Here is a 16,829-nt window from a genome sequence, read left to right as displayed (position 1 = left end):
TGATGACAGAAGTTTCATATTGTCCCTTTAATCTCTTTTTATTCCAGTTTTATTTTGAGTAATTTTAGTACTTCAGCTTAAACGTATATTTTCATTTAGTTACCAAGACAACATTTCTAATTTACATTTAATTTTATATCTAACATTTTATTTTATTTCTGCTTTATTTCAATTAACAAAGTGTGGATGCTTCCTAAGGCGTTGCAAGGTGGTTTATAGGGTTTATTCTGGGTGGCTGTCAGGGTATTGCTTTGCGGTTGCAAAGGTGTTCTCAAAGGAAAAAAGAAAAGGTTGCTGCAATGCTGTATCCTGGCACTAGAAGCTGAATAATGATATTCACATATGCCCTTGGCACTAGAAAAATATCTCAGGGAGGCTTTAGCTGGCTATTTGCATCACATTTACAAGAGGGAATAAGAATGACACGTTAGCAAAAATTCACTGGTGATTTGCCAGAAGATGTGATGGAAATGATACAGAGTCTTGTTCAGCAGCGATCCTCCCTGGGCATTTAAAGACTTAAAGCGACTGACAACAGCAAAGCTGAGATCTAGAGATCTGACAAGCAAACTAGACAATACTGGCCAGCAGCAGCAACACTACAACATAGATAACAGCTGAACATAAACAACTGCTGGAGATAAACGCAGCTGTCTGACACCAAAAAGGGAAAAATTAAACTGTTGTTTTTTAAATATCATCACAAACAATTCACAGCGCAGATACATCAGGGGAATTGAAATATTATTTCTTAATTTGATTCATTTATCATTTGGCAAAGAAAAATATGTTGGATCTCATTTAATCTTCTTCCCACAAGCACTAAATACCATGTCTTAACTAAAGACCAGCTTCTAATCTGCTAGCATTAATAGGCTTTGTTTAATGACATTTCCGCACTGTTTTACTCTTTATTGACCTGATAGTCTGCTGAGAGCAGCAGATAAATAAATTCCACATCTCTCTGACAGGTGGAATAAAGAAATCGTAAACTACTTCAACAAGGCCAGATTAGGCTACACCTAATATTACATTCCTCACAGTGGCCTTTTTCTCATTATGCAATGAAAAAAGCAACAGAGGAACACGATTAAAGCAAATAAGTCATTAGGTGATGTGTAATTAAGTGTCAGATTGGAAATGTTGAACTAACACAAGGCTGGATGAATGAGAAACCGCTGATTAAAAAACAAACTCGCGTCATTTGTTTATTATTATTTTTTCTGACTAAGGGCTTAGATTACAAAGTCTTTAGAGAAATTAAAAATATTACTTTGAAAAATGTCAAAGTCATGAACAATGTGGCACAGGTCCCAGACAAAAGAAAAACAAATTTTTACCTCCAGCTCACCGAGACAGTTGTGTAAACAACATTCGATAGAAACTCTGGGAAATATACAGTTCCCAAAAGAATGGCATGAGCTCTGGATTTTATTCAATTATTAATAAAAGGTGCTCCAAACAGCCAAAGGAACTTGGGTTTTGATATTATATATTGAGGCATCAATATCACAGTGTGATGTTGCTTTTATCAGTTCAGTAAACAAGAAGTTAATATACCTTAACTTATGTTTTAGACACAATATTGACATTCTAATAGCCAAAATTTTATTTAAAAAAAAAAGTAATTCCAAACAAATACACATTTGAAATAAATCCTTAAGCATCTATGGGCAACACAGAGTAGGTGGTGTTAATTATTCAATCACTAATATGACTCACTCATAAACACATGGACTTATTTCATTCCTGAATGAATCAGTGTTTTTAATCAGTTGACTGAATGAATCACTCATAAAAGTAGTCATGCTGTTGCTAAATTAAACTTTGTTTCTGAATGATTCGGAATGAAAAAAAAAGCATAAAAAATATACACACATTATCTGTGAATTACTACTGAATGAACTACTAAAGTGTGATAGAAAGTGAAGGTGGTATAAATTTATAGTTCATTTTTTAAATCTAAAAAATCAAAATGCAAAAAATCTAAATACAAATCTGTAGTGTTACAATAACATGAAACTATTATTCTGGACATGATTAATCATTTGACAGCACACACACACACACACACACACACACATTTTATACGCACTCACGCACGCACACAACATACACACACACACACACACACACACACACACACACACACACACACATTATATATATATATTTTTGTTTATATATATTTTTTTTTGTGGTTTAATTAATATGATTGCATCCAAAATAAAAGTTTTTGTTTACATAATATATGTTTGAACTGTGTATATTTATTGTGTGTATATAAATACACACACACACACACACACACACACACACACACACACACACACACACACACATTTATATACTAAACATATTTATATATAATAAGTTATATGAATGTAAATATATACATGTAAATACATGTAAATATTTTCAAAATATATACTGTATGTGTGTGTATTTATAGATACATAATATATGTATTTGAACGGTGTATATTTTTATATATTAACACACACATATCATTATATGACCAAAATATTAGTAACATCACTCAAATTAACATTACAGCAGTGTTAAATCTGTGCCTGTTATATCTCATCATAAAAAAAAAAAAGACTCTGTAATATGATAAAACGCATTACTGTGGCTTTTCTTGGAATCAGTTTGACAAACTGGAGTAAAACCCCTGTTTTGTAAGTGGTCATGTAACAGTGGCGGACTGCTTTTAGAACCAGTCCCTGCTTACAGAGTAATAGCTCAATGATCAGAATATCATGACCACGTGGATTCTTTGCTACTACTTTATTTTATCATTCACCCAAAATTCTGTCATTATTTACTCACCCTCATTTAAATTTCATTTAAATCTATTTCACCCTTAAGACAATATAACCAAGCACAGCACGTCCTTTGGTCCACAGTGAGCAAGTATATGTGCCATTAATTTGCTATAAATATATCTGTTAACATTAACTGCACATAAATTTAGCCTATATCTTAAAAGAGAATTCTTGGAACGAATGGGTCCTGTCCCAGTTCTACATTCATTACTCACAGCACATACTTTGATAATGTGTGTGGAAATCGTCAGGGTTGGAAGTCACAATGGCACTAATCTCTGCACAGGATTCTTAAAAAGAGCCTTGCTGTGAGTAATGTGGATTGAGTGAGCTATTTTAAGCACTCGGTGCAGTAAAACCTCACCCTGACTCACCGTGCATACTTTAGGAGGACATTAATATTTTACCAGCATTATAGCTTGCAAAAAATGTCCTCAGATCTTCCCTTTATAGCGGTCTCACAGTAATACACTTTAACACTTCACAACGATGAGGAAACATCCAAGCAACAGTTCACATTTTTAATGGGCCTCTTGGTTCACTTAAAATTTTGTCAAGGTTACTTGCAAGGTTATTGTGTATACTGTAACTAAAACTAAGATGAAACTACTGATTTAAAAACTTTTCTGTAGACTAAAATAAATAAAATAATTAGTGTAAAGTAAATAGACATGACTATTTAGTATTAAACAGGCTGTTTATTTTTCTGCTTAACCTTCATTGAATGCAAACAATCTCTGGCTGCATGTCTCTCTGCATATTGAAATGGAGCGGGCCAAGTTGCAGAAAAAAAGACATTTGAAAATATGGGTGCAAATATTATAATATACTAAATAAGTGATATTTTAATGCACTTGTGAAGGCATTAATATTTACTAGGTCAAAGTTTTTTTGGGGGGGGGGGGGGGGGGGGTCTAATTGCAATTTTTTTTTTTCTCTCTCTTCACTGATATTGTTATTGTAGTTTATTTTATGGTTTTATTTCGTTTAATTTATCAATTTATTTATTTATTTATTTTTTTCATAAAAATTGTGATTTCTATTTAAATAATCCTATGTTTACTGTGCTTGTTTGTATGGCTGCACAATTTATCCAAAATGTTGTGATTATATATCAATATGGCTTTATAATAATAATAATAATAATAATAATAAAAAATGTATTATTATTTATAAAATATAAAAATGACTAAAACAATACAAAATGTTATTTTTATATTTTACTGTAAAATAAAAACCAAGAATTTATCAAAATTATAATAATTATAATTATTTATTCTTTGCCATTTGATAAAACCTTTCCTAGATTTGCTGTGATTGTTTGCCACATTTGTGATTATATATATATATATCAGTAAGGCTTTAAAATTATAATAATACTTATTACTCCAAAATAAAAATTACAGAATAAAAAAACTAAATTAGAAGTATTATTATTGTAATATTTCACTGTAAAATAAAAATATTTAAAATATATTAAATATATATATATATATATATATATATATAAAACATATTTATATAAGTATTTATAAAAACATTAATAATAATTAGTTTGACATTTTAAATGTAAAAATTATAATACTTATATTTATTTATAAAACACTAATATTTATTTATATCATAATTTCTTCATTTTAAAATGTTAAACAATCAAACTTTTTATTTTGATGGAAAACTGCATTTTTTTGTACAATATTGTACAGTAAAATAGTAAACTGAAATGCAAAATGGTCCCTGATATGTTTTAAAGCATGGATGTTGCATGTACTGTATGTAAATATTAGTTACTGATCTCTAGGGATGAGACTTTGATGGCACCAATATTCTGTAGTCTATTAGATCACTTTTATATTCATTGTGGTGCTAATCCATGTAGCAGCTGCATCCTAATAGACAGTCTCTAGCCTTTGATTACAATAAATCAGAGCCCAGAGCTTTTTTGGCTGTCTTTCCAACAGGGTTTGATTTGCGGTCTTGAACAGAGTGTGACGTCATTGCCCCTGCTTACAAAGGTTCATTGGTAGGCAGCTGTGGCTTACAACTCATGCTGTAAGTATACAATACAAATATTCACACATATATGAAATAGACCACAATTAAATGGCAGATGAGAACAAATAGCTGTGACATTGGCTGTTCAGAACAGTTTACTACCATACTACTCATACTATTTCTTTAGCATGCAGAACAATGAACATTTGAACAAACAGTTTTTATTTCATGCTAAGGGGATGTCAGTGAAAGCAACTTATGTATATGTATATACACTAACATAAATAAATTTGGCTAACGCTTTTGTCTAAAGTGACTTACATTACATTCAAGTGTTGCATGCCACTTTTTAAAAATGTATTTATTATTTTTATTTTTTTTACAAAATGTGTACTCCTACTAATATAATTTATAATAAATAAAAAAAAATTACAATTTTTTTTTTTTTACAGATATTATTTTATTCAGCAAAAATGCATTCCGTTGTTCAAAACAAACAGAAAAGACATTATAATATAAAGAAATAATCCAAATAAATGCTTTTTTTTCTATTCATCAAAGAATCCTGAAACATACATTACAGTTTCTACCAAAAATATTTAACAGAACTGTTTTTCAACATTGATAATAATATGTTTCTTTAAGCACTAAATCTTCATATTAAAATTATTTTTTGAAGAATTATGTGACACTGGAGTAATGATGCTAAAAATTCTTCGAAGAAATACATTTCATTTTAAAATTCAACATATAATATAGTTTTTTAAAATTATAATAATATTTTCACAATATTACTATATTTACTTTATTTTTGATCAAATAAATGCAGCCTTGGTGAGCATAAAATATTTCTTTTTAAAATGTTAAAAAACTTCCCAACCCCAAACTTCAAGCATAAAAAATATACAGTATATCACACATAAATATTGTTTAAAATAGTTAAAAAAATCAATTCTTAAATGAAATATTATCATTTATAATATTTAAATATTATTTATATTAAATTACTAATTACTTATGTTTTTTGTAAGTTACCTCATTTTCCATTTTCAATTAAATTTTTCACTCAGCAGCTGAACACAGTTCAGAGTGCATTCTGGAATGACCTTCTGCATATGTGATGCTGGCCAAAATTAGGTATCATGATTACACCCTCCACCTTTTCATGTGTGATGCCTTAATGTGTTGTCTAGGCAAACAAGACACTAGGTTATGGAAAAGTTGACGTATTCCATAGTAACAGGATTGTTATGAACTGTCGTTGACACTAAGAAATGCTTAGAGATGACGGATGAGAGGTATGAGTGTTATGTAATGGGGCTGATCAGGAGAATGCGATGACATAAGCATGTGTAGTGAGTGGGAGGTTTTAAACCCCCGTTGTAAAAACATTGAGCGCAGCAGTGGGAACAGGTACAGCAGAGAGGTCATGCACACGTCACGCACAGTTCCACATGGGTGAGCGATATTAATGCTAATAGATCCCCATTCAAGTGGTTAACCTTGACAGTCTGCAAAACAAGAGCCACAGCATCACATATCAGTGCTAGCCAGCACAATGAAAGAGTGACACTGAAATGTTAATGGCTCACTTGAGGATAGCAATAGCCTGTTTATTTTTTTCTGTGTCCCTGCACTCTATAAACGTCATTCAAGAGGGCAGATGTCTGATATTTCTGCAGTTTTACATTAATGGGCTACAGTTTCAACCGTTTGGTGAACTTTAGCCTTGCAAGCAGGAGGTTGGGGTTGGTAGTCAAGCACACACATGCTGAAACAGCTATAGTGCTTCGGCCTGAGGAAAGGAATTCATGCAGAACAAAAGGACATACTTGTAAACTCCACTTAAAACTGATATGACCATATAAAGCAGAACTCATGACCAGTGAGCTAGATTACATAACCCCAATGAAACCAGAGCTCCTCTAAACTCTTCTAGATTCCTCTGTCTTTTGTCAAGGGTCCTTAGTGACATCATACAGGAAACTGTACAGTGAGGACTCAGTTTTTGTGCATGTTCCACAGGTGATAGTGTACATTTTAGTTCTGTTTTTGTTTCAGTCTAATGTCTCTGGTCACCAGTAGGATGTTGTGCTGCTGCCTCCACCAAGCTGGGTCATTCGCTATCCAGAACTGAATGCAGAATGCCTTTTAAATTCCAATTGAATTCCTGAATTTGAATTAAGGTAACAAACAGAACACCATTCTGACAATCATTTGAAATACCATTCGGTTTATCAGTGTTTAAAGCATTCTAGTTAAATCCATTTTATAATAATTTAATTTTAGAATTTTTCTTTTTTTTTTGTTTAAATAATTTTAATTGAAAACATTTTTATAATAATTTTATCATTTAATTTTAAATAAACATTCAGAGTCTAGATAGTTTTTGCCTTCATGATGAGTTTTATGGTAAGTTTATTGTAGCTGAAGTTTGTATTGCTGGTTTTTAATATTTATTTTACGTAATTAATGCTGATTTTTAATTTGAGTCAGTTTCACTTGTTTTAAAAAATGTGCTTTATAAATAAATATTAATTGATTGAAATAATAATGATGTATAATTGTAATAAATAATTTAACAATGGACAGTTCACCCAAAAAAAATGAAAACTGTCATCATTTACTTACCCTCATGTTATTTCAATCTCATAAAGGGTTAAGACTATGATTAACCTTCAAAAACACAAATTTAGATATTTTTAATGAAAGCTGACAGATCCCTCCATTGACAGTGCAAAAAAGTTGATTTAACCAAAACTCATGGCGTCATAACACAAATCCATATGAATTGAGTGTTTTTTATCCAAGTCTTATGAAGAGATACGATCAATTTATATGATTAACAGATTTAAGTAATTTGAGTAAATAATGAACAAATGTTAATTTTTGAGTGAACTACCCTTTTCATTCATGTTTTTGCCCCTAAGGAGTTGTCAACTATAAATATAGTGGAGAGCACAGTGAGTTTTAATTGCAGTTATTATTGCTGATTTTAGTATTTATTGTATGTCATTAATGCAGATTTTTTATATTAGATTTTTTATTTAAATAATAATAAATAAAAAAACAAAAACAAATGTGGTTTTAGTTGTAACTGCAAAGGCTTTGACTCACCTTTATCACACACTCTTTGACTAACCTTTATCACACACCACTTGCAATTCGAACACTGCATGCACTGCAAACTGCATATCTGAAAGATAAATCTCAATTTGTCTCTCTACAAGCTGGATATCACTCCCCTGTCGCAGAGAACATATCTCCATGTTTGCCATGCTAACAACTCAAGTGGCAGCTCATGAGTGAGACACTATGTGAATCATGTTTGCGTGTGTGACATTTCCAAAGTGGAGATCAATTGTATTGATGCAGGGTGAGCTCAAGGGAGAGACGGAGAAAAGTCTATGATGGATAGTCATGACGTACCGCTGGCTGACGTGTGTAATTCTGTCAGTAAATGCCACTGCAATAGCAATATGAAAAATCATACAACAGCTTCTTGTGTAGTACATAATGGGAAGAAAATGCCAATAAAAGTCATTGTTTACTCATCCTTGTGTAAGAAGGTATTTGGTATGTGAATGAATGTTGGTAACCAAACAGTTTTGGTTCCCATTGACTTCCATTCTAAAAATCTTCAATTTTTTTTATTATTATTAAAGAAATAGTTCACCCAAGACGAAAATTTTCATAATTTACTCGCTCTCATGTCATGACAAAATGATCAAAGAATATACTGTAAAAATTATGGTAACCAAACAGTTTTGTTTCCCATTAACTTCATTAAAGTCAATGGTTGCTGAGACTGTTTAGTAGTTGTTCACCCAAAAATGAAATAATTTCCTCACCCTCTTTTTATGACAAAAGAAGATATTTTTAAAAACGTTGGTAACCAAACAGTTTTGGTTCCCACTGACTTCCATTGGCTGTTTGGTTCTGTTGTACAATCAAAGTTGATATGAACTGAACATTTTTGATGACCAACAATCTTCAAAATATCTTGTTTTGTATTCTGCAGAAGAGAGGAGGTCATACAGGTTAGGGATGGGATGAGGTTGAGTAAATGATGACAGAATTTTCATTTTTTGGGTGAACTGCCTCTTAAATCCTGACAAGGAAATGGCTTAAAGTTTTGAAAATTTGGCTTTCAAAACAAAATAATTAGAAAGGAAGACAGTTGGCCTTTTTTAGTCTTGACATAAGAGTTATGCCACATAATTCACATTGCATCAGCTCTCCGCGTGGGCTCCAGACTGCCTAATTTTGTAAAATCTGTAAGATTGCTTTCCTATTGTTAGGGAGCTAATATAACGCCATATGTCTTTAAATAGACCCTATGCATCACCTGGGCCTTTCATGGGGTTAATATAATCACAGCCTCCTAAATTGATTCAGCGGCTCAGATGCACAAGCAGCGCCTCTTCCAGAGGTGCCAAACACAATCAAACATTTTGACAGCACTGCGAATCACGCCTGAAGACAACGGCACGGTGCTGATGTTCCTTTGGAACAATTTGACCTCCCTTGCAAAGTGAGGGCAGTCGACAGTGGTCCGCGTCCAGGCGAGAGGGGAGTGCGAGAGAAACGAGAATAGCAACAGTGTATTCTGTCTCGCTGTCATCTGTCATTAAGCTTCATGAATCTGGAGCATTTCCATTGCTCTCCCGGATGTTTGCCAAATCCAATCAGGGATGCTGAATACTTTGCACTGAAGGGATTGCAGGGTCACAGGGGGGCTATGGCCAAGCAACAGCTGGCTATGGGGCAGCATGTTTAAAATGCAATAATCTCATACACATGAGTGGAATATAAGGTTAGAAAATATAATAATTCCTGCTAAGATTATGCAGATGACATTATGGCATGGACTATAATACCACCCGTGCTTTTTCATCAAGCTCTTGTGGTTTCAGGAGCTTAGTTTTACATAATTTTCCAACCCCTATTTGATTCTGTGTACCTTTTTAAGCACTAGTTTGCCATTTATATATCAGTTAGTGAATTGTTTAGAGTTCAAATGACTCCCTAAATGATACGCAACTCATTTCTTGGTTGTATCTGATTCTAAATGAGCCAGAAACTGTTAATGTGATGAGTACTTTTGTATAAACTAAGTAAGCTTAGGAGAGTTTATTTAATGACTAGTTATTCATATTGAATGTGAATGTATGTCTACATAGTGTATCAAGTACTTAAAGTCCAGTTTTCCACTTTGTAAGTAAGAAACATATATAATTCAAGTAATGTGCCATTAAGGGTTATATAGCAATTGACTATACTGTAGCATCTCCAGCCTTTGTGGCTTCATCAACATAATTTATACATAAATGGGCCTGTGGGTCCCATTGCATCCATTAATGTAATACTGTCCCCTTCCAATCGGAGACAGATTATTTAAACAAAAATCAGTTGAGTAACTATCAGACAGCTTCTGCCATCCCACGACCATGTGCTCTGTAATCAATTCAAGAGGAAGGAGAGAAGATCTTTATCAAGAGTAAACAGTTCAGCAAAAAGCCATTAATGCAAGTTGGCCAGTGCAGGAGATGCAATCATGCTCGGTTAATCGGTTAATATTTCATGGCATTTGTAGGGGAAATAGTCAAACATTCAGAGCAGTATTATCAGCATAATTAGCTGCCTAATTAAGCATATGTGCCCCTCTTTTATGATAGGTTTTTGTTCTGTAATAGACACTGGGATTCAGCTTTTAGTTGATGTTCACAAAGCAATCACTTTTTTTTTATTTGAATTCTTGCTATTTGGCTTAATAACTGCTGAGAGCTTTGCTCAAATTTAAAATACTACATCTGTATGACTTGCGGCAAAATTGTCGTGGACTGCCTTGATTAGTGGTCAACCGATATATCACCAAGGCTGATATATCGACCAATATTTGCTTGGCCGATGTGTGTTCGAAGGCGGGACTTTTATTTTGATGGTGCTGAGAGCGGCAGCATCTGAGCGCGCACAGCTCACATTCTCTCCCCCTCTTGTTTATTGTTTGTTGTTAACAGTTCTGTCTAATACGGATAAAGTCTGTCTAATAATCCGATAGAACGGTTAAACAAAGGAATTAATGTATACAGAAAGTATTATAATGATTGCTTTTACTATTATTAGTAACAGAAAGGCAAACATTATATGCTTTCTCGTTTGCCGTCAGCATTAAGCAAATACGCATTTATATAATTTATATAACAAATCTTTGAATGACTAATGAACATTTAATTTCACAAACCTTGCAAAACTTAGTCAAATCCAGCTGTGAGATCTTGTGAAGTGTGCATTTTTATCCAGCATGATCGCGTGTTCTCTGCATGACGGTTGGTCCGTGTGACTTTAAACAATGCTTTAAACTTTAAACTTCTGATTTCAAATTATGCTGCGCTTCATGCATTTGCCCACTGTCATATTCATGTCATTTTCACTGAATTTGTGCTGTATTTAAAATGAGTTTACCTTGCTTTATTTGAAAAATATGATTCCCAATGCTTCCCAGAATACTGAGTGCCCTGTTGGGTTACAGTGTTTATTTCCTTATTATATTTTGTATTTAGTACTCACATGCTGTGACAGTCGCTTTCTGTCCGTGTGCTTCTGATGTGTGCACTCAAAAAAAGTATGTCAGAAGTTTAAACTTATATGGTTTAAAACGAATGATTTCAGCATGATAAACATGATAATCAAAACCAAAACAGATGTTTTCAGCAGGTGCGAGCTGTAATGGCACAGCTTTATTCTGGAAAAGGGGGCGGAGAGCAGCAGCTCATTTCCATTTAAAGAGACAGGGCATGAGGATCAGTGTGTTTCTGATTGTTTTTGATTTAGTTATATTTAGAATTTTTTAATTTATGATCTGTGGGGTATTTTGAGCTGAAATTTCACAGACACATTCTGGGGACACCAAATACCTACATTACATATTGTAAAATGGGGCATAATATGTCTTCTTTAATTCATTCAGGAACAATACAAGTGAGTCATTGAATCACTAGTTCAGCCAATTCGTAATAAATCACTAATGTATTCAGAAATTGTATTATTGTGTATTGCTGGGTGACACGCAATGATTCTACAGTGGCTTAGTTTGTTTAACTGTTTTGATACTTTATTCATTTTTAATTAGGACCAGGACTGGTACATCATCAAAATAAATAGCTGCATGACACCCACAGTGTCATAGTGTTACTGAAACTGTATTTGGGCTACAGTGTAACCTAACTTTTAGCAAAAGCACTAAAGCCACACAACCTTGCCCCAAACCAAACTAACAGTGTGGTACAACTAAGTCCCTCATTATGGATCACTGAATTCACCTTTATTTCGAAGCAAAAGGATACTTTTCAAGAATTACTGTGTGTGCTGTTTGTTCGCATTAGTGGAGTCGTTCATGAGTAAAACACTGAGCACTTGTTTCTGTTTTCACGAGGAACCCTTCTGGAGCCTGTGACTCAATGGAGCGAGTCACGGACCACCTTTTACACAGCCCTTCTATCAGATGATCTAGTCTTTCTGAGAGTAGCTGTCAGGACGGATCAGTGTAAGAACTGTGTATGTGCCTAAGTGTGTGTGTGATGCAGTCCAGCGCTGGTCAGAGGGGCAGACAGACCTGGCAGAGCTCAGCATATCACATGATCAGTGAACTGGTCGAAGAAGGTCTGGGCTAAATTTTCAACTGAAGGTCAAATATTCAGTAACTTATGCGTTCCTATTCCTAGTGATATAACATTCAGGAGATAAGCTTAAAGTCAGCATGAAATGGAAATGTATCTATTTTCTAAATGCATTCTACTCTACAATGCATTCATGCATATGTTTTGACCTTGTAATTTTTAATTAAAATGACGTAACTCGATCTTCTGGTGTAATTACAGACTTCTCTCTGGTGATGCATGCCATCCAATCATTTAGTATGCATAAACCCCGCCCCTTTCTTTAAATCGACTATATGATCAATAACTGATCAATAGAACCAAGTCCCAAACCAATATTTTTTTTTTCAACGTTTTTCTTGAATGTACATCATAACATGGGAGAAATGATCTGTCACTACTTCCGTTACATTGCCACTTTTAAAAACTAGCTAAATGCTTTATGATATAATCTCTTTAAAGGAGTAGTTCACCAAAAAAGGAAAAATCTATCATTATTGTTAGTCATAAAATAACTTTGAAAGGGAACTTGTGCTCTCAAACAGCAAAATATAGCACACAAATTGTATAGACCACTTTGGAAATGGTAATATTTTTGGATCATTCTCATTTACTTTTATTGTATGGAAAAGTGTAGTATTAGAATTCTGCCTAATATTTCATTTTGTTTTACAACGGAAAATCAAATGGGTTTGAGAAGATGAAATATTGACAGAATTTTCATTTTTTACATTTTTTCATCTATTACACAGTCATGCAGCCCTATGGTTCTTTGAGAAATTAAGATGCTGAACTGAACCTATGGGAATAAATACAACATTTCAAGGGGTTTCACCTGCATTTTGTCAATATGTTGCTATAGGTCAACATATGCAAAAAAATTTAAAAAACTGTGACCAATCCCCAAATAGGCTTTCACATGAGGAAGTGAAAGATACTCCCTTGCCTCTAGGTAAACTCACTCCTTAGAGTGTTTGCAAATGAGGAGAAAGCAGAGTCGATGAGAGCCTAACAAGCTGAATTTCACACCTGAAGTGGCCTACATGAATAATTGGGTTGGGAGAGCCCTAATTCACAATCATGTAATGCAGGTCAAGAGAATAGCTTTTCCACTGGAGCATTCTAGCATACCTACCAATCAAACTGCTTTTGTGTCCATGATTTTTTTTACTGTTATGAAAATAATTTAAAACTTTCTTAAGGGGAAAAGATTGTGTCTTTTATAGTTCTTCTCCTTTCCTTCCTTGCTTTTTAACTCTTGAACTCAACCAATGATGTGAATTTGTAAGCTGAATGGCAGAAAAGTGGTTGAAATGTTTTAGAATTCTGTTTGGAAAACAACCATCATTTTGCCACTCCATTTGGTGCCACTAGTTAACTTCCAATAAACTTTTTTAAGTGATTTTAAATGAAGTGCCGTTGAGATGGAACAATATGTGAGTAATTTAAAATTTAACCTTACCTTGCCCTCATGGTCTTCAAATACTGACTGGTCCACGTTGCAGGCAAAGAGGGACGTGGGGAGATCATTGAAGTCGGTGATTTGTTGGAAACTGTCTCCCAGTGAGGACTCTCCCATGGTGGACTGCAGGACTACCAGCTCTTCCCCTCCTAAGAGGTAAACCCGCTGGAGGAATGGAGCGCTTCTCATGTTGGCAAATAAATGCTCTCCCTTCATGGCTGTAAGTGGTACACAACAACAAAAGTGGAGATGCTTTCTAATATCAGCAATCACTTTCAGGCTACATTCTACACTTTTGCAGTTCAAAAACCATAATTGTTTTGTCAAAACTCTAAATATGACCCCCCCCCCCCAAAAAAAGTACTGTTGACTATAAAAAAATTATTTCCATTTGATTTTCTGAACTATATTTTAAGTTTTATGAAACCACAAGACATCTTCAGACTAGTATACTGTAAGCCATTTACTGACTGATAATCATACAAAACACCAGGGTTAAAAATAGCCAAATTTTCATTTTTTGGTGAACAATTCCTTTAACAGCATTTTAAGGGATAGTTCACCGAAACCCATAAGACTTTAGTTAATCTTTTAAACACAAATTTAAGTTATTTATAATGAACTCTAAGAGTTTTCTTTTGCTCCATTGAAAACCAGGTAACCAATTTTATATATGATCCGAAAAAGCTATAAAGACATCATAAAACTCATCCATATGAATCAAATGTTTTAGTTTAAGTCTTGTGAAGAGATACAACCGCTTTATATGATGAAAAGATTTAAATGGATAGTTCACCCAAAAATGAAAATTCTGTTATTAATTACTCACCCTCGTGTTGTTTCAAACCCCTAAGACCTTCATCTTCGGAACACAAATTAAGATATTTTTGATGAAATCCGAGAGCCTTTTCTGACTCTGCATAGACAGCAACAGAACTACTATGTTCAAGGCCCAGAAAGGTTGTAAGGATATTGTTAAAATAGTCCCCATGTGACATCAGTGGTTCAACCGTAATTTTATGAAGCTACGAGAATTCTTTTTTGTATTTTTTTAACTTTTTGCTTTATCTTTACTTCACAAAGAAAACAAAAATAATGACTTCATTCAACACAATTTCTTCTCTTCCGTGTCAGTCTTTGACAACGTTCACGAGAGTACCACAACGCATGAAAGAGCATTCCTCTGCTTGCAAACAAGGTACTGTGCATCCGGGTTCTACATCAGAGTGCTGGCTATTTCTTTTGTTTACTAGTTTGGAACTTCATGAGGGTGAGTAATTAATGACAGAATTTTTCATTTTTGGGTGAACTATCTCTTCAAATTGCATACACTCAGACAGCATGGGAACCAGGAATATTGAAAATACTTCCAATTCACTATAAGAATAATGAATATCATTCACCAGATCTTCTTTGTCGTTATACAAACCCAAACAGATGAAAACAGTAACAGTAAACACAAACAAATACAGTCAATATATAATATATAATAGTATAAGTATACTCTTAGTATACGTGTGTGTGTGTATGGGTGCATATATATATATATATGCACCCATACACACGGGGCCTAATGGTTAGAGAGTCAGACTCCCAATCGAAGGGTTGTGAGTTCGAGTCTCGGGCCGGCAGGAATTGTGGGTGTGGGGAGTGCATGTACAGTTCTCTCTCCACCTTCAATACCATGACTTAGGTGCCCTTGAGCAAGGCATCGAACCCCCAACTGCTCCCCGGGCGCCGCAGCATAAAAATGGCTGCCCACTGCTCCGGGTGTGTGTTCACAGTGTGTGTGTGTGTTCACTGCTCTGTGTGTGTGTGCACTTCGGATGGGTTAAATGCAGAGCACGAATTCTGAGTATGGGTCACCATACTTGGCTGAATGTCACGTCACTTTTATATATATATATATATATATAGATATATATATATATATATATATATACACACACACACACACACACACACACACACACATATATATATATTATATATACACACACACACACACACACACACACATACATATATATATATATATATATATATATATATATCTATGCAACCCATACACACACACACACGTATACTAAGATATGAATTACAGGTCCTTCTCAAAAAATTAGCATATTGTGAAAAAGTTCATTATTTTCCATAATGTAATGATAAAAATTAAACTTTCATATATTTTAGATTCATTGCACACCAACTGAAATATTTCAGGTCTTTTATTGTTTTAATACTGATGATTTTGGCATACACACTCATGAAAACCAAATTCCTATCTCAAAAATATTAGCATATCATGAAAAGGTTCTCTAAATCGAGCTATTAACCTAATCATCTGAATTCAACTAAGTAACGTGCATAAACACCCTGCAAAAGATTGCTGAGCTTTTAAAAAACTACCAGCCTGGTCCATTACTCACAAACCGCAATCATGGGTAAGACTGCCGAAACCTGACTGCTGTCCAGAAGGCCATCATTGACCACCCTCCAGCGAGAGGGTAAGACACAGAAAGAAATTTCTGAAACGGAATAGGCTGTTCCCAGAGTGCTGTATCAAGGCACCTCAGTGGGAAGGTCTGTAGGGAAGGAAAAAAGTGTGGCCACAAAAAAAAACACGTTTTGCACAACGAGCAAAGAGGTGACCGGACCCCTGAGGAAGATTGTGAGAGAAGGAGCCGATTCACAAGACATTGGGGGACCTGCGGAAGCAATTTGGACTGAGTCTGGAGTAGAAACATCCAGAGCCACCGTGCACAGGCTTGTGTGCTTTTGAACCAGAACACAGCGGACAGAAGCGCCTGACCTGGGCTACAGAGAAGCAGCACTGGACTGTTGCTCAGTGGTCACAAGTACTTTTTTTCGGAATGAAGACAAATTTTT

At 34.3% G+C, this 16,829-nt stretch overlaps 1 protein-coding gene across 1 annotated transcript in view; it reads right to left on the bottom strand.

Annotated features, from left to right (window-relative positions):
* LOC109057117 (calcipressin-2-like) overlaps positions 1 to 16,829 on the bottom strand; it is a 66,642-nt gene that overhangs the window by 46,135 nt on the left and 3,678 nt on the right. Inside the window, exon 2 of the mRNA XM_042746400.1 lies at positions 13,944 to 14,161. Within this exon, the coding sequence (XP_042602334.1) occupies positions 13,944 to 14,159 (216 nt within the window). The 5' untranslated portion in view covers positions 14,160 to 14,161. The remainder of the gene's footprint in view (positions 1 to 13,943; positions 14,162 to 16,829) is intronic.

Source organism: Cyprinus carpio, chromosome B20 (assembly GCF_018340385.1).
Source record: "Cyprinus carpio isolate SPL01 chromosome B20, ASM1834038v1, whole genome shotgun sequence".
Classification (NCBI taxonomy): domain Eukaryota; kingdom Metazoa; phylum Chordata; class Actinopteri; order Cypriniformes; family Cyprinidae; genus Cyprinus; species Cyprinus carpio.
The sequence above is the reverse complement of the archived record's forward strand: the minus strand, read 5'-3'. Positions and strand labels throughout refer to the sequence as shown.